General features: G+C 42.9%; 1 protein-coding gene across 7 annotated transcripts in view; it reads right to left on the bottom strand.

Annotated features, from left to right (window-relative positions):
• The window catches only part of KLF12 (Kruppel like factor 12), a 261,902-nt gene that overhangs the window by 81,550 nt on the left and 152,881 nt on the right, over window positions 1-27,471 (bottom strand). For all 7 annotated transcript variants that reach the window (XR_001552620.2, XM_015851638.2, XM_015851644.2 and 4 more), the window contains one exon: window positions 13,290-13,833. Coding sequence is in view for 6 of the 7 variants with exons in the window: in XM_015851638.2 (XP_015707124.1) it covers window positions 13,290-13,833 (544 nt within the window). In the remaining variant the exon portion in view is untranslated. The remainder of the gene's footprint in view (window positions 1-13,289; window positions 13,834-27,471) is intronic.

The following is a 27,471-nucleotide window of genomic DNA, read 5'->3' as shown; positions in this document are numbered from 1 at the left end:
TCAGATCCCTCTGTAAGGCCTTCCTACTCTCAGGCAAATCAACACTTCCTTCCAACTTAGTGTAATCTGCAAACTTACTGAGGGTACACTCAATACTTGATCCTAGTTTTGGGGACAAAATTACCTCTCCCAAAATGCTGGCACAAACATCTTAAATTTGTATGAGTTTTTAATGGCTGCTGATGTATTTTGTGCTTTCTGGCATGGTATCTTTGTGAATGAAAGAGCCTGCCAGCTCAAAGATGGACAAATCCCTTGGATCCACTGCAGAGGACACAGCTTTCACCTTCACAAGGTAAAAAATGTAACCATGGGAACACATAATTTTCATATTTTTCTCCTTCCCCACTCTCTAAACTTACTCTGTTTGCACTGGGGCACTTCCTGGGGAGAGGAGACTTTGGATTTCAGTCTCTCCAGGCTGACAAGAGCCTGGAACACCATGTCTTGCAAACATACTCAGGCTAACAGGCTGCCTGTTTTTTCTGAGGAAAACTTTGTGCTCTCATCACAAAATTGATATACATGCTTCATGTGAAATTTTGATTTGAATCACTGCAGCCACTCTTGGGTACGTTTTGTTTCCCATCAGCTTCCCCAGCTTTTGGGGGTAATGAACAGAGCTGAACTCCCTCAAAAGAGAATAAAGAGGTTTATTCCACCCTAACATGTCCCTCCCCATCACCTGACTTCTTCCCAGAAATTATTTAGAGACACGCAGCCCAATAGCTCTGACACAGTTGGGAAGGCCATGCACCATCAAAAATCCTGGGACTGGATGCCTGTAGTACGCACTCTGAATCTGTCTCCTCTCAGGGGTGAAATAAGACATACATAAACATACTTCTGCAACTGCTGACAGATTTCAGGAACCACAACTCAATTTGACTTCCTCAAATGAAATCTCCTGCAAGTGAAATGACTCATCCCATCAGTAGGCTTGTTAAGACCTACTAGATTATTTCACATCTACACACCATCTTTGATTTAAAAGATGACATGTTATTAGATGATGCTTGCTGGCGTGAAAATAGAGAAAATTTCAGCATCCAGAAGAACTGAAGCCTCTGGCTCATTTTACTTTAATACCTCACTTTTCTGAATTAAGTTAACTTCTCTGCTAATAGCTTTGTAAACATATGTACATGTAGGTCTGGTGATACACTACAGAAAAACATAAACATGTTTTATGCTTAGCCACCCTCTTAAAATAATTGAAAATCTGTTTCTGCTTGGTGAATGGATTTCCAAATTCAGACCTAGCTTGTTTTTGCTTCACACATTGAACTTCCCACTGTGACTTCTCTGAAGAACGCCTAGTATCCAACATTCTGATCAAAGTGATTGTTCATGATGGGGCTTCTAAATGACCTGACATCCCACCATGAGACCTGCAGAAATTAAATTGTGCGGAAATGAAAAGACCTGATGTAACTCATACGTGTCTCCAAGAGTCATGTTTTCTATTAGGAACTTTTCCTCTCCATTTGCTTCCAGTGCATGATGGCATAGAGTAGCTAAGAGATCATAACTAGTATTTAGTGACAGTCACTCTGCACTAACTTCCATTACGAATGAAAAATGCACCACTGAATGCCCCCAAATTTATATTTACAAGAACCTCGTAAGTATGATTGAGACACACGCGTGTGTCTGTATGGGCACAGAGAGGGAAGGAGTGAGGTAAGAAGGAATTCATGACTAGAATGTAGGAACAGACAGGTATAAACGCTATTGGAAAGACAGGCAGGGAAGGAGGAGAGGGGGCGTTGCCCTCTACAAGTGTGACCAGCTGGAGTCCATGGAGCTCTGCTGGGGGATGGATGAAGAGCTAACTGTGAGCTTATGGATTAGGGCTAAAGGGAAGGCAGAGGAAAGAGATATCATAGTAAGAGTCTGCTGCAGGCTGCCTGATTGGGAAGACAGAGTGGATGATGTCCTCTATAAACAGATAGAAACAGTTTCACATTCACAAAACATGGCCCTCATGGGGGACTTCAACCACCCTGATATCTGTGGGAGGGACAACACAGCATTGCACCAGAAATCAAAGAGGTTTCTGGAATGTGCTGATGATAACTTCCTCTTCCAAGTAGTACAGGAACCCATGAGAAAAGGTGCTATGCTGGACCTTGTCCTCACCAACAAGGAGGGGCTGGTGAGTAATGTGAAGCTCAAGGGCAGCCTTGGCTGCAGTGACCACAAAATGGTGGAGTCCAAGATTTAGGGCACCAAAGAGTGTGCACATTAAAGTTGCTAGTCTGGACTTCAGGAGAGGATACTTCAAACTCTTCAAGGAACTGCCTGACAGGGTGACATGGGAGAAAACCTTGGAGGGAAGAGGGCCTCAAGAAAGCTGGTCAGTAGACAAGGACCATCTCCTCCAAGCCCTGAAGCAGTGCATCCCAAGAAAAAAAGCAGGCAAGAACACTGGGAGGCCTCTAAGGATCAACAAGGAGCTCCTGGACTTAAGCTCAAAAAGAAAGTCCATAGGGAGTGGAAGCAGGAACAGGTTACCTGGGAGGACTACAAAGAAGTCATCCTAGCAGTCAGAGATCAGGTTAGGAAAGCTGAAACTCTGATAGTATTAAACCTAGCCAGGGATTAAAGGGGAACAAGAAGAAATTCTACAGGTATATCAGTGATAAAAGGAAGGCCAGGGAAGATGTGGGCCCTCTCCAGAAGGAAACTGGAGACCTGGTCACAAGGGATATGGAGAAAGCTGAGGTGCTCAATGACTTCTTTGCCTCAGTCTTCACTGGCAAGGGCTCTAGCCACACCACCCAAGCTGCAGAAAGCAAAGGTAAGAACTTGGAGGAGGAAGATCTATGTGTAAGTCATTCCTCGGTGATCAGTACTGGGACCAGTGTCACTTAACATCTTTGTAGGAGACACGGACAGTGGGATTAAGTGCACTCTTAGCAAGTTTGCTTGACAACACAAAACTGAGTGGTGCAGCTGACACGCTAAAGGGAAGGGATAGAATACAGAGAGACCTGGACAGAGTTGACAGGTGGGTACATGCCAACCTCATGAACTCAACAAGGACAAGTACAAGGTCCTGCACTTGGGCTGGGGAAATCTCAAGCACAGATAAAGGCTGGACAGAGAATGGCTTGAGAGCAGCTCTGAAAAGAAGGACTTAGGAGTGTTAGTTGATGAAAGATAGTATAAGTCAGCAGTGTGAGCCTGCAGCCCAGAAGCCCAACTGTATCCTGGGTTGCATCAAGATAAGTGTGACTGAAGGAAGAGGGAGGTGATTTTGACCCTCTGCTCTGCTCACACCCTACCTGGAGTACTGCATCCAGTTCTCTGGCCCCCGACATAAAAACGTGGAGCTTTTGGAGTGGGTCCAGAGGAGGGCCACAAAGATGATCAGAGGGCTGAAGCACCTCCCCTACAAGGACAGGCTGAGAGAGCTGGGGATCTTCAGCCTTGAGAAGGGAAAGCTCTGAGAAGACCATATAGCAGCCTTCCAGTACCTGAGGGGGTCTGCAGGAAGGAGGGGAGGGACTTTTTGTAAGGGCATGTAGTGACAGGACAACAGGAAATGGTTTTAAACAAGAAGAGGGTAGATTTAGACATCAGGAAGACATTATTTACTGTAAAGATGGTGAGAAACTGAAAAAGGTTGCCTAGTGAGGTTATGAATGCCCCATCCCTGGAAGAATTCAAGGCTGGGCTGGATGGGACTTCGAGAAATGTGTTCCAGAAGGAGGTGTCCCTGCCTATAGCAGGGGGTTGGAACTCAATGATCTTCAAGGTCCCTTCCAACCCAAACCATTCTATGATTTTGTGATTCTAAGAAGGTGACATTTGCTGCCAAACTCACAGAAGGATGTATTGGAAAATACAGGTAATACAATTACAGCTCCACTCCTTGCTGGGAAAAGGAAAGGAGCCTTCTACAAGTTGTGCCTTAGTATCCTCAGAAAAGAGCCAAACTTTGTAGAGTATCTCACTAAGTTCCTGAAGAAGACAATGGCAGGAGCACTGCTCCCTCTCTGCCTGTTTCTGACACTGGAATGGACTGCCCAGGGAGGTGGTGGAGTCAGTGACCCTGGGGGTGTTCAAGGAACGACTGGATGTTGTTTTGAGGGACATGGTTTAGTGGGAGCTATTGGTAATAGGTAAATGGTTGGACTAGATGATCTTTTTGGTATTTTCCAACCTTGCTGATTCTATGATTCTATGAAAATGATGTCTTCGTCACCATCAGCAACAATGAAGAAAACAATTTTTGGCCACAGGGCCTCAACAGACAAATGTGGAGAATGAGCATCTCGCAGGGGGGCACAGAATCGTCATTAAAACCAGTCATCTGCCAAGGGTTATGAATATGGTAGTGTCTCAAACATAACTCTGCTCTCTGCATTTGGCATGTGGCACAGTTCAATATGTGAAATAATTGCTTGTGCAACTCTGCAGCCAGCGAGTCCCAGCCATTTCTGCAAATCCTCCTTCCTGGCAGGCTTCCACAGAGCAAGAGCCCAATGCCAAGTCCCACAAAAAAAGACTGAAGGAGAACATCGCAGAGGCCACATTTTGTTTTGAGCAGTAGAAACAACACTTTCAGATGTAGATGTACATGAGATTTGAAATAAGTCTTCTGAGATTAGGTGTTATACTCAGGTTTACTTAGTGTCTTTCAGCCAGGTGCCATAGGAAACCAAATCCTGGCTCTAGAGACCTAGCAAATGCACTCACAGTGGGAATGGAGGCATTTACGACTTTCCCCTCGTAATCTGGTACGTACTATATGAAGCACATATAGAGCATTTTTCTTCCTATTTAAAGTTCATTATAAGCACTTTATGCGCTGAGAAACGCTCTGAGCACACCTATCAGATTTTCAGTCAAAACAGCTCGGTGTCTGGTAGGGGCTGTAGAACTGGTCGATTTATTTCATAAAATTTTATGTATAAAGCAGCAGTATCCATGAACTTAATGGTCAGAATATAGAGTCTACAGGGGTAATTTTTATTACAATTTATAGCAAGATTACCCATACGCCACAGTTTTCAGATTTTATTGAGATTTTATAGAACTATATGGCTAGAACAGTTAACTGCACCCAGCATAGCCATGGTTCATGGAGAATAGGAATTGGCACTGAACACAGTATAACTAATCTACTATAGAATATTAATTGCTATGATCCCATCAAAGGCAATATTTAAAATCATTTCACCAATCGCATAATTTGCCATAAACCTGTGAATGAATGGTTGTATGTAGAAACATAAAGGTGAGAGTGATTACATGAATGGAATGCATGCATATATTTAAGAATCTCTGTCACTGAATTGTATACAGAGACATACAACACCAATTTATTTAAACAAAGGACTTTTCTCATTCCAAGCTATTTGAATGTTGTGATTCTTATCTACACAAACACCAAACTACTGAAACTACTGAGAATTAAATCACAGCATAAAATGCACTAATACTGTATCACTAGAAGTTAACAGGGGAGATTAACTAAAATACCACAAAGCCCCTACAAAAATAGTAGCAGATTGCAACTAATGCATTTCAACAGTCTAAAGATATTTTAGACATGAGAAAGTTTCCAGTAGGTTGGTCCAAGTCAAAATAAAACCCAAGACAGAGATATAATAAATGAGAAGTTTTATGCATGTTTCAGCTGGATCCAAATTTGTGGGATAAAAGCAATTAGATCAAAGCACAATGCTTTGAGAGCACAAAACTGAAGGACCAGAGGCATTCCTGGCACTGAAGGCAAAGAATTAACAGCTTCTAATAGGTGTAGGGACTCAGGACATGTTGAAATGGCCTTCCTAATCCTCCTTATGCTTGGCTTCACAAACAAAGCTGGAATACATACCAATCTTGCTCCCTTCCCCAAACATGCTGCTAACAAGAAACACATGAGTCTAGATCATTGCTGATAAATGTTACAAGAGTGTGCTTCAATGGTAATATAATCTATACATGAAGCTAGTGAGTAAATAGATCTGACCTTCTGAAGAAGACTGTCACTCAAGCTACTTTGTCTAAATCTTCCTTCTCAATTTAAACAGAAAAGTATATCTTGCAACCTGTATTTTAACTCTCTGTTCTGGTGAGAATTACTGTTTATTCTAGTTCTTAAATGTACACACCATCTCCAGTGACATTGACTTCACCCCAAAGCCAAGCCTGTTTCCCTCCCAGCCTAACCTCTGCCAACTGGCTTTTCCAAGAACAACTAATATTTCTTCCAGACAAACTGCAGGAACAGAAGGAGAGACTCAAGCCACAAACATTTTGGGGGGTAGGAAGGTGTGGGCAGACAGGTTGGAATACATACAGACTCAAAATATTTTTGCATCCAACAACAAAAAATTACAGCTCAACTAGATCCACCCTGATGCAACTCAAGCCCAAAATCCACTGAAATGCAGAGTATCATCGTTTCCCATGAAACAAAAAAAGGCAACATTACTGGTTTTAGTCAGGAGTCTCTTTCACAGCAAAAATGATACAAGCAGACCATATAGGGAGCATATAAAAAGAAGAGGGAATGGCTGATTACAAGTTGGATAGTGATAGGACAAGGGGGAATGGTCTTTTAAACTAAGACAAGGGAGGTTTAGATTAGATATTAGGAGGAAATTTTTCACACAGAGGGTGGTAATGCACTGGAAAAGGTTGCCCAAGGAGGCTGTGGATGCCCCATCCCTGGAGGCATTCAAGGCTAGGCTGGATGTGGCTCTGGGCAGCCTGGCCTGTTGGTTGGCGACACTGCACATATCAGGGGGGTTGAAACCAGATGATCATTGTGGTCCTTTTCAACACAGGCCATTCCATGATTCTCTAATTCTGTGATATAATCTGACCTTTAAACAAACAGAATGGTTCAAATTCCTAACTTTATACTACAAATTGCATTTTATTTTGTGGAATAGACTTTACAGTAGATTGAAATATAGCATGTATATTTATATAAATAACATAGACTGTACTTTAAAAAATGGGTAGTGGACAGCATACTCCAGTTTTAAGCCACAGCAAAATCTGTAGCAACAAGTACTGCATTTTCAACTTATTAGTTAGGAATATGGTATGTGTAAGCTGTGAAGAGATGCAATCAAGGTATTCCTGTAGGTCTATATGCAAATATAATAACATAAAAACAGATTGTGCCAGTGTCATTATGGATGCTTATGTACATGAGAAGTTGAAGTTCAAATGGAAAATTTAAGGTTATCATGCTTTGAATGCAGGATTTTGTAATTGGTTCTATCTTCTGGAAACCTTACAGCTTGTAAGAGTGAAAAAACACTTGAATCTGAAAAATCAGAAACACCAAAACTGTGCAGGTCCTTGGTGCACCATCACCAGGGAGAGCTTCTGAAATGCCCTTCAGTGAATGGAGTAACACTTCTGAACCATGGGGAACAAGTTTTAGGGATATTATCTTTCACAAAATCTGCCACTAGAGGGACGTGATTTGCTGGTAGTACTCATGGATATCATCTGAAAGGAAATCAGTGGATTTAGGGTAATGGGACTAGAGTTTGCAAAGGAATGTGTTTCTGTCCTACCAGGCCATGTTGTTCCTTTCTGAGCCTCTCCTTGTTCCATTTCACACTACAAATTCAGCCCACATCTCTTTGCTACTCTCCTTATGCTTTTGTCTCCTACCTCCATCTCTCCTGTCCTATCCTATTTTTCCTCTTGAACATATTCACACATCCATACCCACCTCACCACCATCCTTTCCAGCTTCCCAGTATAGTTTCTCCTTGCTTTTCCTCAGGCTTATTCTTTTTTTCAGAGTTCTGAATCTGGCTGGCTTTCTGCAAATGCTTATGAATACCAAAGAATGGTCAAAATCCAAACCAAACTTGAGGCTCATGGCTCAATACCACAGAGGTTCTAGAGTTTTACACCAAAAAATTAATAAAAAAGAAGGAATAAATTCTTCAACATAGAAAATGTTGTTTTTTCCCTGTCTCAGTCTCAGGAAGAAAAGATTAGTTTGTGGGTTTTTTTTGTTTTGTTTTGTTTTGGGTTTTTTTTTGTTTTTTTTTGTTTTTTGAAAAAGAAGAAATAAAAAGAAGAAAAAAAAGGGAAGGCCTGAGGCAAGAATGTGGCATGAAAAAGTGTTAGCCTAAATGGTTAACATATAGACGATCTCCATGCAGCTGAAGACAAGACTTTAATGGGAACTCTCAGGCAGCCTTATCCATAGGTGTTGCTACCTGCTGTGCCTCTAATTACACATTTTAGCAACACACGCCATTGCTCAACAGGGAAAAAAAGAAGGTGAGGAAAAAGTTTCTCCTGGGATTTTAACAAGCTGGAATGCTTTAGTATGTAATAATGCCTAGTGGTCATCACACACACAAAAAATCTTAAAATCTTTTTCAAGATTATTGATGACAGAATAACAGTGAAGCAATCTTCATCTCTTCATCACTGGGGGTTGAGAGACTTGTGGCTTCCAGGAACTTCACAGACTCATAGAATCATAGAATGGCCTGGGCTGAAAAGGATCACAATGATCATCTAGTTTCAACCCCCCAGCTATGTACAGGGTTGCCAACCACCAGACCAGGCTGCCCAGAGTCACATCCAGCCCAGCCTTGAATGCCTCCAGGGATGGTAAGGGATGGAACTTCTGTAAGGCTTCCATCGCCCCTATGCCCTAACAGCCTTAACATATTGCCTCACTTTGTGCATATGGAATAAGCTAAGAATTGGGTTGTGGGTGAGCTGGCAGTGCAGTGGTAGCATGCAGGGACTTCCATCGCAATGGGAATGGCAGGAAGGGAAGTCTCAAAGATGGTAGGAGAGTATGTGTCTATCTGCATGTGCATCTGATTAGAGTGTTTTGGGATCACATAAAGGTGTTAGAAATGTGTAGGTACTTACTGAAACCTCACATGCCTGATGTTACATCACCAGAATACGTCCTGAATATGTAGTCTTTGATTACCTTCTTACTATGTATTTTTAATAAATTCCCAAAACACTGATTCTGATTTTGGTTTAAATTAGGTGAACTGAGAGGTTTTTTATCCTGAAACAAGAATCACTGTGACAGAAGGGTGCTTTTGTAGCAAAGCCAGGGTTGCTGTTGCTCCTCCTGAAATGTAGTATGACACAGGGTCTGATGGGATGCTCACTTCTGTGCCTCGTCACCTAATTGAGTAGATCTTCCAGGAAAACATTATGGCATATGGAAGACGGGGAAGTGATAAGGGACAAGGAATGAACAACCAACTTTTATATCCACCTGGACTTTGATATGTTCCCACACAACATCCTTGTCTCTAAATTGGAGAGACACAGATTTGATGGATGGACTGTTCAGTGGATAAGGAATTGGCTAGATGTCTGTTTCCAAAGAGCAGCAGTCAATGCCTCTATGTCCGAGCAAAGAACGTTGACAAGAAGTGTCCGTCGGGGGACCCTTGCTGTTTAGTATTTTCACTGGTGACATGGACAGCAGGATTGAGTGCATGCTCAGCAAGCTTTCAGATGACAGTAAGCTGAGCAGTACAGATGACATTTTATAGGAATGGGATGCCAAGAACAGAGACCTTGACAAGCCCGGGTCCATGTTAACCTTATAAAGTTCAACAAGGCCAAATGAAAGGTCCTGCACCTGGGTCAGGGCAATCCCAAACATGCATACGCTGAGTGACAAATGAATTGAGAGTAGCCCTGCAGAGGTGGTCCTTGGGCTACTGGTGGATGAAAACTCAACATGAACAAGCACTGTGCCCTTCCAGCCCAGAAGGCCAACTGTATTCTGGGCTGCATCAGAAGAGGTGTGGCCATCAGGGTGAGGAAGGTGATTGTCCCCCTCTACTATGTCCTCATCAAGCCCCATCTGGAGTACTGTACCAAGGCCTGGGGCTCCCAGGACAAGAAAGATATGGAGCTGTTGGAGCAGGTCCAGAGGAGTCCATGAAGCTTCCTAGAGGGCTGGGGAACCTCTCCTATGAAGAAAGACTGAGGAAGGTTAGTTTGTTTGGCCTGGAGGCTCTCGGGAGACCTCACTGAGGACTTCCAATACTTAAAAGGGGGCTACAGGAAAGATGAGGGAGAGACTCTCTACCAGAGCATGTAGTGTTAGGACAAAGGGTAATAGCTTTCCACTAATTAGATATATAAATAAGAAAATTTTTACTCTATAGGTGACCAGATACTGGAAAAGGTAGTCTAGAAAGTCTGTAGATGGCTCCATCCCTGGAAGTGTTCAAGGCCAGGTTAAATGGGCCCTTGAGCAGCCTGGTCTAATAGAAGGTGACTCTGCCCATGTCAGGGGTATGGAACTAGATAATCTTTAAGGTCCCTTCCAATACTAAGCCTTTCTGTGATTTTATGAATCTGTGCTGCAAACATCTCAGGTATATGGGAGCTATTTCTTTGCAAGCTGATATAGTTTTCAGTGCTGCAGAAAAGGTTGGATTTCAACAGGGAATCTTGCAAGTGAAAAATTGGATAGAGGCGGCAAGACAGAACAAAATGAGCAGTACAGATGAAGGCAGAAAAGTAGATCTGAGACTCTACTGGAGAAAGGCGTGAGTAAGAGTGCATGGATCAGTGATGCCATGGATAAGAAAGAATGGCAACAGAGATGACAGCATGGGGCAGAAATATTAACAGATAAGGAGAAAGAGATGAAAAGCTGCTAACTCTGGTGCTCAAAGAATAATAAGGAATGATAATAATAAATGAAGTAGAAAAAACGAGGAGATGAAAAGAGAGGAAGATTTTAACAGATTTTACTTGAGCTGTCCACAAGGCTATTGTTGGGAGGACAGTTTTCTTGGAGAGAGAGGTGGACTTCATGGTTCCCATAAAGCACAAGGGGAAGCACTAAGCCACCTGAGTAAAATATCTGGAGGCAGGGTTCAGCTAATAAAGGAAGTTTGGGAGCTTAAACATGAAAAGGTTCTAGTGAAAGTTGGGAGGAACAGGACAATTCAGCACAAGGAAAACTGGGATCTAAGAGGAAATAACAGTGGAAAGTATTTCTCTGTATTCCCCATCTCTTGCATTTTTCCCTGCTCTGAACCAGGTCACACTTAATTTTGAATAGTTTTATCATTGAAAGTACATCTGCTCAGGAAAATAGTCTAAGTTGGATGATCTTGTAGGTCTTTTCCAACCTTGGTGATTCTGTGAAATGTCAGAAGTAGTGACTTCAGATATTTCTGAACCCACATTTCTCCTTCAGTTGGTGTAGAGGATTAGCAGTCAATTCAATTTGTCAAAAATGTCTTGTTAGCATTAGCATCCATATACTTCTTCTTTAAAGCTAACTAAGAGAAGTTAGCCTGTGCATTTATGAAATTTGTTTAATCAGTTATTTCATGCAACATCACTGTTATATTTATATTGTTTAAAAATGACAAAAAGTATACTCCAGCAAAAGATGACAAAAGAGGAGTACCTAGAGTAGACTGCTGCCCATTATTCTTCTACTGTATTTATTCAAATCCACTTGAACATTTCTAACTAAATAATTAGTGAAAGCAAAATGGGTACAACTGATGAGAAAAGACATAAAAAGAAACCTTGATCCCCTCTTTTCTTTTAGCTTTAATAGGTGTAGCAGGGCTGGCTAATGATCTCTGCCAATAATAGTACAAAAGAGAGATTGTCAGGGCAGCTCAGCAGGCCTGGAGCTCATGGGCTGAAATCCCTACAGCGCATTAAATTCTGGAATTTTGTTGATGAAGCCAAGGTAGTGAATATCCAACTTTTACAAGATCAAGAGGTCCTTCACATGGAGGAGACTACTACCAGAGCCAAGCAGCACCTCAGAAAAGAAAACACATGGCAGAAATTCCGATGAGCTCAAGGTCAGGTGCTGCTCACAACTCCAAAACCAAAATATAGGCTCAGACTAATGCTTTTTATTATTATTATTTCAGACAACACGCTGAAACATTCTGCTTTCATTTATCACTTCTTGACAAAAATGCCATAAGGTCCCAAAACTGCATAATTGTATGAAATGTACTAAAACTTCATAAATAGTCATTTTGAGGCTTAAAATGAAACATGGATCTGCTTTGAGTTTGGTTCCTATGGTTTAAGCCTGTAAAAAGACACACCTTGTACTTGAGTACTGAAGGAATGGGTGAACCATAGATTTATGAACAACAGAATAGTACTAAACATCTGAATGACCAACCACTGCCATATATACACTAACAGACAGACATGAGAGTTATTAAAAAAAAAACATCTTTCAGTTGTGGGTATCTGTTCATTATGCAATTAGGTACTCAAGAGACATTATGTGTTACTAAATGTCCCATAACTTCATAAGCCCTAAAGTAAGGTTATCTGCCAGTATCCTCCCTTTCCGCTTCAAGCAATACCTCATTTCAGGGGAGAATTAGCCATATTTTATACACCCATACACAATGAACCCTGAAATGAGTATCCCTCATTCCCTACCTCATGTTCCCATTTATGTCACTAATGTCTTCTTTACAAGGCATCTGGGCACATCTGTTTTCTCTTTTCTTCCTCTATCCATTATGTCATCATCTCTAACAATTTTTTGCTGCATTGGTAACTGTCACTTTCTCATTTTTTCTTGCTATACAGCTCCCTTTTTGTGTTCTTTGGACTCCTCTCTAAGACTGCATCTGTCCTTCTGGCATGTGCTTTCCTCCTCCCTTCACACCTCCACGAACCTCTTATATCCTGTGTCTGCAAATTTCATTCCCAGCACTCTGTGTGGTTTCCTTCCCTTCTGCTGTTTAATCTGGAAGAGGCAACTTCATTCAAAATATGCCACTCCTTGAGCCTAATAAAACCTACCTCTCTGTATGTGCTCCTGCTCTTTATTCCAAGAGCCTTCCCTTTTCACGTTCCTAGAGTACAAGTGCTTTCTCTTTGACGGAAACAATCTCTCTGACTCTCCTGCCTGCTCGCGTTTTTTGAGCTCTGTATCACCTAGTGAGTTTTTCATGTCCTTCTATGATATTCTATACATTGTCATTATTCCGTTGTCCTATTTCTTCAGTTCCTAGGAAAGATCTATTTCTTGCAGGACAAAACTTGACATACGCTGTCTAAGCACCTGACATCACTGCTGACCTCAACTATTTTTTTCTGGAATTTATTTTAAAGAGCACTGAGGATAAGATTTCTAAAGGTCCTCCATGAGTAACTTAAGTTTTGTGTCACTTTGGCAACTGACACAGCAAGCTTGCAAACTAACAGTTTTATAAGGCTGTTCTGTTTTCTTCATACAAGAATGATTTTACAGATGCCACAAACATACAAAACCAGTTCTACCTTACCTTTGACGTGGCTTCTCCCATCCTCCAACAGTGGCACTACTATAGTGTTGTTCATATTCCCAGGTGATCTCACAGCTGTATAGACAACAGGTACTGACTGTACCACAACAGGTATACGGTGCACATGACTCATTTTATTGGACTGCAAGTTCATGGGGCTTGAAGGTGGAACTGGATGGATAATGTGCAAAAATTGCTGGCCTCCGACACCAGACGCAGAGGCCACAAGAGGACCTGGACTTAATACTGATGGTACAGATGCTGCTGAGGATACCGACGTTATTACTGTGGGTGATGAAGCTGGTCGACTAGAAGAAGAAGAAGTAGAAGTAGAAGAAGGGGAGGAGGCTGATGCTGTCATGGAAACTGGTGAAGATGAAGCTGCTGTAGGGGATGACCTGGCTTTGTTTATCGATAAGTCCACTGGTTCAGTCTGTGTTTGGAAATGATCTGCAGATAATGAATCCTCCGGAGGATCTGCCTTCATGTTGTTTAGTAACAAGGGTACAGCTTCCATATCTGGGTAGTTGTGGACGTTTGGAGACTGTTGAGGAAGGACAGAAGGACATATTTTTAGTTACATATGTGGCTAAAGGCAACATGAACGCCCAGTGTGTCATCCCCCAGAGAGATGGTCAACAGTATTTTCTCAACAACCTTCCAAATGCTTGAAGCCTGTAAGTTCTCCTGCTTGCCTACATTCTTCGAGACCAGGCAGACCTTGCTTCATCTTTCTGTCATAAGTGACCTTTAAAAGAACAAGTCTAATCACTTGTTCACTCTTTGCAGCAGCAATTCTTACTTGAGTTAGAACACCATATATTCTCCCTCACTGATATACTTTCTCTTTTTTGAAAATTTATTTTATATACAAATCAAAAATAAAATAAAATCCTGATTTTGCAAAATAGCTTTGTGCCATTGGCTAATCCTTTCAAAACTAGTTGGTCTAAATTTATTCTAGAATGATGACACCTGTGACTATTTATTTTCATCATCAATGCGGTTAATAGAATTTTTGGATAACAATACTGGGCTAAAGATAGATCCCTGGGGAAGCCCACTTGATGCATCTTCCTTTCATGACAGCACATCATTAATAACTACCCTACAAAAATGTTTTTTCAAGCCATTTGCAATAGGCAGAGCAATGAAGGAAATATCCATTGATAACCTGGTAGTAAGAGAAAGCTTAATATCTACCTGGCACAACACTGCAACAGTGCTTCTCTGTGGGCACACTGCCACATCTCCATTCCCTACTGTAGTACGGAACCCAACACAGATCAAAGAAGCTTGCTAAGCAACTTCAAACCCTGACCCAAAACAATTATTTCACACACAGATCTAATAAGCCATCTTTTTATGGTACCTAAGCAGCCCCAAATGCGTACCCTCATTCTCTAGACCACAGTATGTAGTTTCTAAAATACTAAGGCAGACACAGTAACCCAGAAACATTTCAGTTCACCCACTCTAAGTAGGCTAATAATCAGGCAAACTATGAATTTGATTTGGGATTTTTATAATCTACTAGGGCAAATATTTTCATTGACAATCACCATTTTTGAGTCAGAGCCAAATTTTATCACAGAATAAACTTTGACTGCAAAGGAAAAACAGAAGCATTAATATTAAACCATAATAACAACAGTCTAAGTGGGTATTACCCCTAACATTATGAAAGATGAGATGTTTAGTAGATCTCATCCATTCAGTTGATTTAGATTTGTTCTTGGACCTAACATTTCCTCCCATTTGAAAGCAAGAACATCTCTGGAACAGCACATCTCCTGCTCTATTCATATACAAATCAACTTAAAACAAAGAGATCCCAATTCATCCGGCCACAGACCCTGCTGTTCAGCTGTAATACAAATAAGAAAAACAAAATTTCATTTATAAAGACAATGGGGATTTCTGCTTAAAAAAGAACACAGCATAAAGAACAGGTCACTTTTCAAAGCATGCAACAAATGTGAATGACGAGGTCATGAAAATTTCTTCCTCAAAAAGGTAGAACAGTCTGTAATTGCTCACTGACAGCTGCTTACAACTTACCCTGAAACACCTTACCCTGGATACTGCCAGTAATGAGATTCAGCATTAGGCACACTGGTTGTGCAATGATAAAGACAAAACCATAAATATACATAGCACAAAGTGGGTCATTTTTCAGCTCTTGACAACAGCTGACAGAAGTCTTAACATGCAACAGGCAAGCAGCCTGGTTTTGTTTAGCTAAGGAGACCAGTGACAGAGGGAAGGCAAGGTGCGAAGGGATACCCTGCACACCATATAGCAAAACCTTCAGAAGATCATGTTTCTTAAAGGCCTTAGAGAAGGGGGATAGCTGTTTTCTCATCATCTCCATGTACAGGAGAGATGTGAGATCGCCATGCATCCCCTTGTGCACAGGGATGGGCAAAGGTATGATACAGCATTTAGAAGCAGTACGAATTGCCAGCTCCTGGTTGAAGATGGGCAAACAAATGGGCAGTGGAGGAATTCCTGCACATTGACAGACTTCCAGGCTTCCCCTGGGTACGTGAGGCAGATTACAGTGACAGTGCTGCCTGCCTCAGTAGTAACAGGATGACGGCAGGAAGAGCAAGGAAGGACCCAGACTTGTACAAAGCCAAGGGCACCACTGCAAGTGCAAACAGGACAGACAGAAAAGCACAGTAAGTGTTCTTTACATGGATAAAGTCAGTTGCCTTTGAGATAAAGCGCAGTTCATGTGTCACCACAGTCTTAAAGATCTTTCCTCAATTGTTGTATGGAAACTGAAGTAATTATATCTACTCTTTTGAGAAAAAGAAAAAAAAAAAGGGAAAAAAAAAAAAAAGAAGGAAAAATTAGCATGTAAGAACAGGCTACCATATAAATCATTTTATATTTTAGCAGTCTTTGTATATTTAGTTTTCTATTGCACGATCCCTATACTACTTCCATCTTTCATTAGTACACTCTTTCAATCTGGTTTCTGGATCAGTGCTTGTACATGATTGGAGCTGCTATGTACTAGCAGCTATGTACGATAATACAGTTACTATTGCTATTTCAGCCTTCATTATTAAGATGAAACTTGAAAAAATAATGACGCCTTCATGAATGTCTACACAGAATAAAACTGGTTTGTGCTCCTATGCCCTCCTTTCGCTCCCAAAACTCTGAAATTAAAAATGTCTGTGCTTTCATACACTCCGGCCATTGCTGAATTCAGCTGACATTACAAAACACAGCAGGATCCCTACTAGCAACACTTTGTGTCTCCTTTGGCTTCAGATAAAAACAAGTGAGTTATATTTTGTACTGACAGTAGTCAACAGAGACAACTACTCCAATAACTTGCACCCTACCAGTGACCCAAAAATGATGGAGGTGTTTTTCCAGGATCTCAGACTTTAACCCAAGGTGCCAAAGCTCTGTTTAGAACCACTGAATCGTAGAGTCATCAAGGTTGGAAAAGGCCTCCAAGATCATCCAATCCAACTGCCCACCTATCACCAATAGTTCTCAATGAACCATGTCCTCAACACAACACGTAATGTTTTCACAGAATCATAGAATCACAAGGTTGGAAGGGACCTACAAAATCACCCCATCCAACCATCTTCCCATCACCACTGCTACCACAAGCTACTAAACCAGATCTTGTAGCTCCTCATCCAGACGCCTCTTGAACATTGCCAGGGTTGGCGACTCCACCAGTGCCTGACCACTCTCTGAGCAACAATCAACACCCCTTTCCTCTTCACAGTCATCCAGACACTCAGCCCCAAGCCTATAGTGCTGCATGGCGTTATTGTGGCCAAAGTGCAGAACCCAGCACTTGGCCTTGTTGAACCTCATCCCATTCACTTCAGCCCAGCGATCCAGCCTATCCAGATCATTCTGAAGGGCCTCCCTACCCTCAGGCAGATCCACACCACCTTCCAACTTTGTGTCATCTGCAAACTTACTGAGGGTACACTTAATCTCCTCACCTAGGGGATCCCCTCATCTAGTTCATTTTCTTGAAGACTTCCAGGGTTGGAGACTCCACCACCTCCCTGTGCAGCCCATTCCAGAGCCTGACCACTCTTTCAGAAAAGCAGCATTTCCTGACATGCAGCCTGAATCTCCCCTGGCACAACTTGAGGCCATTCCATGCAGTCCTATCACTCTTACACAAGAGAAGAAGCTGATGCTCAGCTCATCACAGCCTCCCTTCAAGAAATTAAAGAGAGCAATGAGATCTGCCCTGAGCCTCCTCTTCTCCAGACTGAACAATACCAGCTCCCTCAGCTGCTCCACATAAGACCTGTACTCCGGAGCCCTTACCAGTGTTGTTGCCATTTATAGCAAGGGGTCAAAAACTGAACACAATACTTAAGGTGTGGCCTCACCACAGCTGAGTACAGAGGGACAATTACTTCCCTGCTTCTGCTGGCAACACTGTTTTGGATACAAGCCAGGACAGTACTGGGCTCCTCGGCCACCTGCTGGATCATATCCAGCCAAGTATCAAGCAATACCCCCAGGTTTATTTTCTCTGCACAGTCTTCCAGTCACACAGTCCAAGACTGTAGAGTTGCCTGTGGTTGTTGTGGCCAAAGTGCAGGACCCAGCACTTGGTCTTCATACAATCAAAGAATCATAGAATGGTCTGGATTGGAAAGGACCTCAAAGATCATCTAGTTTCAACCCCCCTGCTGTGTGCAGGGTTGCCAAACACCAGACAAGGCTGCCCGGAGCCACATCCGGCCTGGCCTTGAATGCCTCCAGAGATGGGGCATCCACAACCTCCTTGGACAACCTGTTCCACTGCATCACCACCCTCTGGGTGAAAAACTTCCACCTACTATCTAATCTAAATCTCCTCTGTCTCAGTTTAAAACCATTCCCCTTTGTCCTATCACTACCCACCCCATAAAGAGCCGTTCTCCCTCCTGCTTATATGCTCCTTTCAAGTACAATGAGGTCTCCCTGGAGCCTTCTCTTGCCCAAGCTAAACAAACCCATTCCCCCAACCTTATCTCATAGGAGAGGTGCTCCAGCTCCCTGATAATCTTAGTGACTCTCCTCTTGACCCACTCCAACAGCTCCATGTTCTTCCTGTACTGGGGGCCCCAGGCCTGGATGCAGTACTGCAGATGAGGCCTCACAAGAGCTGAGTAGAGAGGGACAATCACCTCCCTCTCCCTGCTGGCCACCCCTTTTTTAATGCAGCTCAGAACACAATTGGCCTTCTGGGCTGCAAGTGCGCACTGCTAGCTCATGTCCAGCTTCTAGTCTACCAGGACCCCCAAATCCTTCTCCACAGGGCTGCTCTCAAGTTGCTCTTGGCCTTATTGAATCATAAAATAATAGAATCATAGAATCACAATGTTGGAAAGGACCTACAAGATCATCTCATCCAACTATTCTCTTACCAAAATTACTACAACAGCGCTACTAAACCATATCTCTAAGCTCCTCCTCCAGACACCTCCTGAGAACCATCCAGGATGGTGATTCCACCACCTGTCTGGGCAGGCCATCCCAGTGCCTGACCACTCTTTGAGAGAAAAGTTTTTTCTTTGTATCTAATCTAAATCTCCCATAGCACAACTTCTGGTCTTTTCCTCAGGTACTTAACAGAATGACAGAATCACAGAATCACCAAAGTTGGAAAAGACCTACAAGATTACCGAGTCCAACCATCCACTAACGCATCACTAATAGTTCTCATGAAACCATGTCCTTTAACACAACGTTCAAACATTCCTTGAACACCTCCAGGGTTGGTGACTCTACCAACTCCCTGGGCATTCCATTCCAGTGCCTGACCACAGTGAAGTAGTATTTCCTAAGCACCTTTCAGATACTGGAAGAGAGCGATAAGATCTCCCCTCAGCCACTTTTTCCCCAGACTAAACAGCCCTAGCTTCCTTAGCCTCTCCTCATAGGGTTGATAAGCCCTTCACAAGCCTCGTTACCCTTCTCTGGACCTACCCCAGTACCTCCATGTCTTTCCTGTGCTGAGGTGCCCAAAACTGAACATAGTATTCGAGGTGAGACCTCACCAATGCCAAGTACAGGGGCAGGATGACTTCCCTACTCCTGCTCACCACACCATTCCTAATCCAAGCCAGGATGTTGCTGATCTTGGCCACCTGGGCACACTGTTGGCTCATATTCAGACGACTGTCCATTAGCACACCAAAGTCCCTTTCCATCAGGAAGCTTTCCAGCCACACCTCCCCAAGCCTGTAGGGTTGCCTGGGGTTGCTGTGACCAAAATGCAGGACCCAACACTTGGTCTTATTGAAACTCGTGCCATTAACCTTGGCCCATCGATCAAGTCTATCCAGGTCCCTCTGTAGCGCCCTTCTCCCCTCAGGCAGATCAGCACTGCCTCCCTCCCAACTTGGTGTCATCTGCAAACTTACTGAGGGTGCACATAATCCCCTCATCAAGATCATTAATATAGATGTAAAATATAAGCAGCCCCAGTACGAAGCCGTGGAAGACACCGCTTGTGACCAGCCACCAACTGGATTTAACTCCACTGACCACAACTCTCTGGGCCTGGCCATACAGCCAGCGTTTCCCCCAGCAGAGCTTATACCCATCCAAACTATGGGCAGCCAGCTTCTTCACAAGGATGTTGTGGGGGACAGTGTCAAAGGCTTTACTCAAGTCCAGGTAGACCACATCGACAGCCTTACCTTTATCCACTAAGTGGGTCACCTTGTCATAGAATGAAATCAGGTTTGTCAAACAGGATCTACCATTTGTAAACCCATGCTGACTGGGCCTGATCCCCTGATTGACCTTCAATTGGTGTATGATGACTTTTGAGATTATCCGCTCCATAAACTTCCCCAGAACCAAGGTGAGACTGTAAGCCTGTAGCTACCAGGATCATCTTTTTGGCCCTTTTTGAAGATGGGAGTCATATCCGCCAGTCTCCACTCCACTGGGACATCCCCAGTTAGCCCAGACTGCTGAAGGATGATGGAGAGCAGCTTGGCATCCACATCCGCCAACTCACTCCCCACTGTAGGGTGCAGTCCATCTGGGCCCATGGACTTCTGAACATCCAGCTTTCAGAACAGGCCCAAAACCATCTCACTGTGGATTATGCAAGGCCTATTCTGTCCCCCCTCCCTATCTACCAGCGCAAGGAGCTGTTCCCGGGAAGTAACGAGTCTTGCAATTAAAGACCGAGGCAAAGAAGGCATTAAGATCCTCAGCCTTATCCTGATCCTTGCCACTGTGTTGCCCTCAGCATCCAACAAGGGATGGAGATTCTCCCTAACCTTCCTCTTGCTGTTGATGTATTTATAGAAATATTTATAGAAATATTTATTGAACATATTTTCCCCAGCCTTCTCCCAGAAACGTCTGTTGTTCTTGGGAGTCTGGCAGCTTCCAGAGCACTTGGTGGGTCAGGAAGGGTTCAGCTGAAGGTCCCTGTGACCCAGTGGTCTGCCCTGGCCTCTGTCCCAGCCTGCGGAAACCGAACACAAGGGCATGTGTCTCCAGGCAGCTCCTTTATCCCAGTGTTCTTTGCCTCTGGTGTCAGGGAGAGGAGCAGCCTCAGTCCCTGCCCTCGTGTCTGCACAATGGGGCCACTGAAATGCAGGCAGAAACAGAACTGCAAGGCAGACCAGCATGCCTCCCTGCTAGAAAGGGTTCTGAACAACACTGCAGACTCTGCTGGTCACTGTTCTTAGCTTGTGCTTTCTGCTAGCCCTTTGGAACTGTAACCAGTACCCTTGTAGTGCTCCCTATCGTTAGCTGGTTGCTAATAAATGTTGCCAGGCACACACAGCACGTGATCTCCCTGTTCATAAAGCATTTTTTGGTTTTGTGAAAAATCATTCCTTACTGCCCGTCTTCCCATCTCTCTTGGAAAACCAAGCAGCCAGTCACACAACCAGTCATCATGCCTGAGTGAAGCACAATACAGTCGTGGCTGATAGCAAATTACCTGCTGGATGGCCACCCTTTCCTGCACAGCTACACATCATCTTCTTTCTAGTGCCCCCAACTCAACTTATGATAGGCTGCATTTTGTAACAGCCCCTTTCCACGCCATCACCCTACTCAAAGAATCATAGAATCACAGAATTGCTCTGGTAGGAAAAGACCTTAAAGATCTTTGAGTCCAACCACAACCTAATCATACTACCCTAACTAACAGCCCTCTGCTAAGTCATGTCCCTGAGCACCACATCCAAATGGTTTTTAAACACATCCAGGGATGGTGACTCAGCCACCACCCTGGAGAGCCTATTCCAGTGCTTAACTACCCTTTCTGTAAAGAAGTGTTTCCTGACATCCAACCTCAGCTTACCCTGGTGCAACTTGAGGTCATTTCCCCTCATCCTGTCACCTGTCACCAGAGAGAAGAGACCAGCCCCGGCCTCACTCTATGGCAATCTCCTCTCAGCACCAGCATTTGTACGCACAGCAGAGATTAAAAACAGCACAAAATCAGAGATCATTTTGTTTTTAGCAGTCCATCCTGGCACCTTTACACTCATGAAGTTCACGGGGTACCAGATTCCAGTGAGGCTTCATGCTTTTGTGGAGTGCATGGCACAGATTACGACCCTTCAACAATCAGCTGTCAGCTTTCAAACTGCTCTTCTTTTCTAGCTGCACTCTCACAAGGTCAAACAGTTTGTAAGAAAGCAGACCAAAAAAGCTGTCCTTGATGACGGAAGCTGAACAGACTAAATTTAGCCTTTATAAAATAAGCCGCCTTTGAGGACAGGAAACTAAAAAATAAATTGCTGAATATTTAACTCTTCAAACATCACCAAAAAAGCACACACCCTTCGCAGTAGTCATCATGCTGCCCCACCTCATCCTGCTCTAGCAGCAGCAGTTTGAGGCAGGATGATTCTGTTTTGTTAAATTCTTACAGGAGGGTGAGATGAGCAAATCATATCCCTCCTGCTATGCCCACCACAGCTGCACCCAAAGGAGGAGGCTGGGTGCTGTGAGCACAGAACTGTGCCCATCTGAAACAGCTTTCTGCCCCAGCTGCCATGTGTGCAGGGCAAAACCTGGATAGCAGGAATATTTCAGCAGCTCACATGAAAATAAACTCATACTATGTTCGAAATAACAAATGGATATAAAGATGAATAACAAAAGAATGGTGGTGACAGACCACTACATAGAATCGGATGGGGAAACACACAGAAAGCTGAAAATTAAAGCCAAGTAAAGGATGTAACAGTTTGTTTCTGAGTGGAAAAGCTCCAAGTGAGCAGGCATTTGTGCCTTTTGCTCGAGGCTGCTGCTCCAAGCCTTCCCTTGCTGATAGGACTGAAAGGGGCATATAAACAGGAAGGAGAACTGTTGTTTATGAGGGTGGACAGTGATAGGACAAGGGGGAATGGTTTTAAACTGAGACAGGGGAGGTTTACATTAGATATTAAGTTTTTCACCCAGAGGGTGGTGACACATTGGAACAGGTTGCCCAAGGAGGTTGTGGATGCCCCATCCCTGGAGGCATTCAAGGCCAGGCTGGATGTGGCTCTGGGCAGCCTGGTCTGGTGGTTGGTGACCCTGGACATAGCAGGGGGTTGAAACCAGATGATCTCCAAGGTCCTTTTCAACCTAGGCCATTCTATGATTCTGTGATTCTATGAATGCACTGTCTGGATTCAGTAGACAAATCCAAGAGGTCACGCTGAAGAAGACATCTAGATCTTCCTGTTTTTCACAGGAAGCACAAGTTTAAAAGCAGCTTACCATTAGTTTTTGAGAAATGACTGCTTAGGGTTAAAGGGAACTTTGTGTTCAGAGTGAAAATGAGATCCCCAAGAGATTGCACTCCTGAATTAGGCTGAGTCAGACTCTATTCCAATAACTCCCATTGCTCCTTTTCTAAACAGCACCGGTTGGTACCATGAGAAAGAGGGGCAGGGTCCAGGGATGACTGAAATTAAAATGGGTTCAGTGAAAATGCACTTGAACAAATTGTGCCAGTTCAACAGGAATGACTGGATGATGCCCACTTCATGGATCACTATCTCAGCACAGCAGTTGGTTGTTTGATTTCAAAGTAGATGGTTCCAACTCTCAATGCCTAGCAATAGAATTTCTGTCCTCTTTGTGACCCTGAAGAGGCAAAACAAACTCAGTGCAATCTATGAGGTGCAGGTGTTCCTTGTTAACAGACTGTTGCTTAATGTATAGAACATACAGCACATTTGTACTCAGTACTGGTGAGGCCGCACCTAGAGTACTGTGTTCAGTTTTGGGCTCTTCACTATAAGAAAGACACTGAAAGCCTAGAACGTGTCCAGAGAAGGGCAACAAAACTGGTGAGGGGTCTGGAGCACAAGTCTTATGAGGAGTGGCTGAGGGAGCTGGGATTGCTCAGTCTGGAGAAGAGGAGGCTCAGGGGAGACTTCATTGCACTCTACAACTTCCTGAAAGGAGGCTGTGATGAGGAGGGGTTTGGCCTCTTCTCCCAGGCAACAAACAGGACCCGGGGAAATGGCTGCAAGTTGACCCAGAAGAGGTTTAGATTAGACATAAGAAGGAATATATATTTTTTTTTTTTCTCAGTGAGTGGTCAGGCACTAGAATGGCTGCCCAGGGAGGTGGTGGAGTTGCTGTCCCTGGCAGTGTTCAGGAGGCGTCTGAATGAGGAGCTATGAGATATGGCTTAGTGGTTTGCTGTAGCTACAGTAATGAAAGGATGGTTGGATGAGATGATCTTGTAGGTCCCTTGCAACCTTGTGATTCTATGATTCTATGATACAAAACAAGAGAACAACTTTGAGATGGGGAGATAGAAGTAAGTAAAGCCAAACATTAATAAACAGAAAGTAAAATTCAGGCTCCATGGTTATAAAAATATTTTCTTAAGTTTTCCTGAATAGCCACACTAAGGTACTTCTGCACTGTGTGGAGGTATTCCACAATTACTGCAATAATAAAACCTCAAACCTTTCGCAATGACTCGAACTAGGTGCAGGGAAATGTGCTTAAAAAGAGATCCCTATACAAACATAATTAATTTTTAAACACGTTTAACAGTGAACACAAATACACTTAGTGTAAAATGACTTATTTTTAAATAATGCATTTCCAAAGAAGGAGTAAGCACTAAGGTTACTTTGTGTTTAACCCTCTCATGCCCACACAGATTTATCAAGGCATTTGTCCCATGGCACACAAGGAGAAAAAGTGATAACACCTTCTACAGCCCAAAAAGTTAATCAGATCCTGTACTATCTGATAAGTTAAATGTCAAAATAATACCTTTCTTGTACATGAGCCCTCACTTACAGTATTTCAATGTCTACACAGGACTACCACAACTTTTTTAAGAAATAGAAAACTCTATGTCTTCAATTCCTACATCATTAATACATTCAGAAAATAAGATGTCCAGCACGGATTGATTATTTATATTTGACCAGTGTGTCTAGAATACTCTACCAAAGGAACAATCTGTTGAAATAAACTAATAGACGTCTACTGGTATAAAACAATACAAGAGAAACTTAAGTCTAACAAAGGTTTTGAACAACAGTAGTATAATAAGTTCTTGCAGTAACACTTGCTTCTAGCATATAAAGAATACTGATAAGTATACTTGAATTTCTTGTACTAATCCATTTTAGATTTGAGAATCATTTCTGAAGTAACAGCAATTACCTAAATAAAAGCTAAAGGGAAGTAAAATACTACTTAAAATATCTGACTTCCCCCAATTCATAATCATTCTTGGCATCAAACAAATAGTTTACAAAATCCCAAACAATGTCACATATCTATTCAGTAGTACTCTTTATAGCATTTTCTCTCAAGTGTTTGGAGTAATTCTTCTTCAACTTCAATTAGTTCTCTACTTTCTCTAGTCCAGCCTTAATTTGGAATCTTTCCATATAGTTTATTGAAAAACTATGCACTGTGTAGTACTACGAGCCAAAGAAGATTGAGTTAATAACTTTGAGTCCTTAACACTAACATTAAAGAATACTAAGGAAAAAAAAAATGTATTAAACATACATTTGCATTTTTTAAGGAATTTGAAGTTGTCAGTATGGGCTGATTATTTAGCATGAAATGGAACACATCAGGAGCTTTCTGCAAGTACCTACCACACAGATTTGTGGATAGAAAGGTCCAGCAAACTAGCAAGGCTTAGTGAAAGTCATTCTTGAAAAGAAGTGCTGAGCATTATTTATAATTCTAAGTGAACACATTCAGACTATGTTCTAAAATTCATTTCTATTTAAGCTGGATGTATTCAGTGCATACAAGTAAACCAGTTTGCTTTGATAAATGACAGCCTGAAGAGTAATTTGAAGTCAATAATTTGCTGAAGACATAGTAGTGAAAGTTTTACACAAAGAGTTGGCCACGGAATATTTATCAATGCAAAAGCAATAAGAAGACTACGACAAATAATTCATGAATAATTTAAATATGTACAAGTTGTTGCACAGCTCCAGGTGATACTCAGCCATTTCCCCCCCAGCCAGTGAAGATTCACTTCAGAAAGAAAAGAATCCAAATAAGCTTTTAAAAAACTAGTGAATTCCAGCATGTTCCTCAGGCAGAAACCAAAGGAAACCCTCTTCTAACTTGATGTTGGGCCTGGTGAAACAAATGTGTCCTGTACTATTTGATGGCATTGAGGGTCCTCAGTGTGAAATCACACAGCCGAAATCTTTAATCCTCCAAGATGAGAGCTCAGTCTAATGAGCTCTACTCCCTGCTCATTAGAACTCGGGTCTAAGGAGCATCTCTCTGATCTCCTGAACTCCTCTTGCTTTCCACCACGGCCCTTCCCCTGGGACCAGGCAGCACCAGCTGACCTCTGAGAAGGAATAACAGCTGAACTTGGAAGAAGAGTAATGCTGGCTGGAGAAAAGCCCTACAAACAGACAAAATGCAGACTGGGTCTGGTGTTCTCTGAGAAAGGAAACAGATAGCAAGTTGTTTCTGGAAAGGCTGAGATAAGATCAGCATAGGGACCAGAGCTTCCAGGGGTCATGATACGGGAGCTGTGATTTAAGGGATTCCACCATGGTAAGTCCTAAGAGAGCTGTCCTACAAATCCTAAAAGAGCTACCTAATGTCACCTTAGAGGCAACTGAGTGTGCTATGAGTAAATCTTTTTGAAGAAGATGAGTATGAGAAAAAAATGGTGTTCATCCCCCAGGGTTGTGGGGCTGATTGGCAAGGCTATAGGCCTTGGCTCGTGGTCAGGAACAGCGTGCATGACCTTGCCCGGGGGGAGGAGATGGTCCCGATGGGAATGAAAGAGTTTCTGCCAAGTAAAGTGAAATGCCCTGCCAGTGGCTGACATGAGACCTAGAGATTCATCATTCCTCCACAGTCAGCAGATATTCCTAAAACCCAATGTTGAAACATCCTGTCCCTCTGTTAATACTAGGCCACAGAAAAATGAAGACAAGAAATACATGTTGCAGTAATCGCCCACTACAGGGTCTGGACAAGAAGACAGTTTTCTTCCTAACATTCCCAAAAGGCCGATTGCTTCATCTTTCAGCCTGGATTAGTAATGTTGCTTTAGCAAAGCTTTTGGGAGGCAATGGTTGGAAATGGCTATTCTTGTCTTTTCCCCTAAAAGTGAATGTGCTCTTCTATAATCTATGAGATCAGAGCCAAAACATTACAGTACAAAATTTAAAAAACATAAACATATTTTAAGCATGAAGTTGTAGTTGTATTGTTTTATTCATTCTGATTTTAAGAGTTACTAAATGGTATACAAGAAAATCTGTTCCTGTTCACAGTCATTTCCACACTATTCAGTAAAGCTTACAGTGCGTATCTATAACAACTTTTATTATTTTAAACTACCACAACTGAAACCTGAGGCAACTATACACACTCATATTCTTATTTCCTTGCATCTTTAACCCTACAAACAATACAATCCCAACAGAGGAACCAAAATGAATTCAAACAGATACTTTTACTTTTTTACTTTTACTTCGGCCTTTTGATCGCCGAAGTCGCCTGACTCGGAGCCGTCCCGGACCGATCAGCAGCGACTGACCGCGTGGTTCAAGGGGGATCTCGGGCGGTTCCTTCAAGGGAACCCCCGGGCTAGAGGAGCAGCCCGGCAGCTCTCGCGGGAGGGGCCACGGGACAGGGCTGACGGGGCTGACGGGGCTGACGGGGCTGACGGGGCTGACGGGGC

The sequence above is a fragment of the Coturnix japonica genome, chromosome 1 (assembly GCF_001577835.2).
Source record: "Coturnix japonica isolate 7356 chromosome 1, Coturnix japonica 2.1, whole genome shotgun sequence".
NCBI classification, from domain to species: Eukaryota; Metazoa; Chordata; class Aves; order Galliformes; family Phasianidae; genus Coturnix; species Coturnix japonica.
This window is presented reverse-complemented; position numbering and strand designations above follow the sequence as displayed.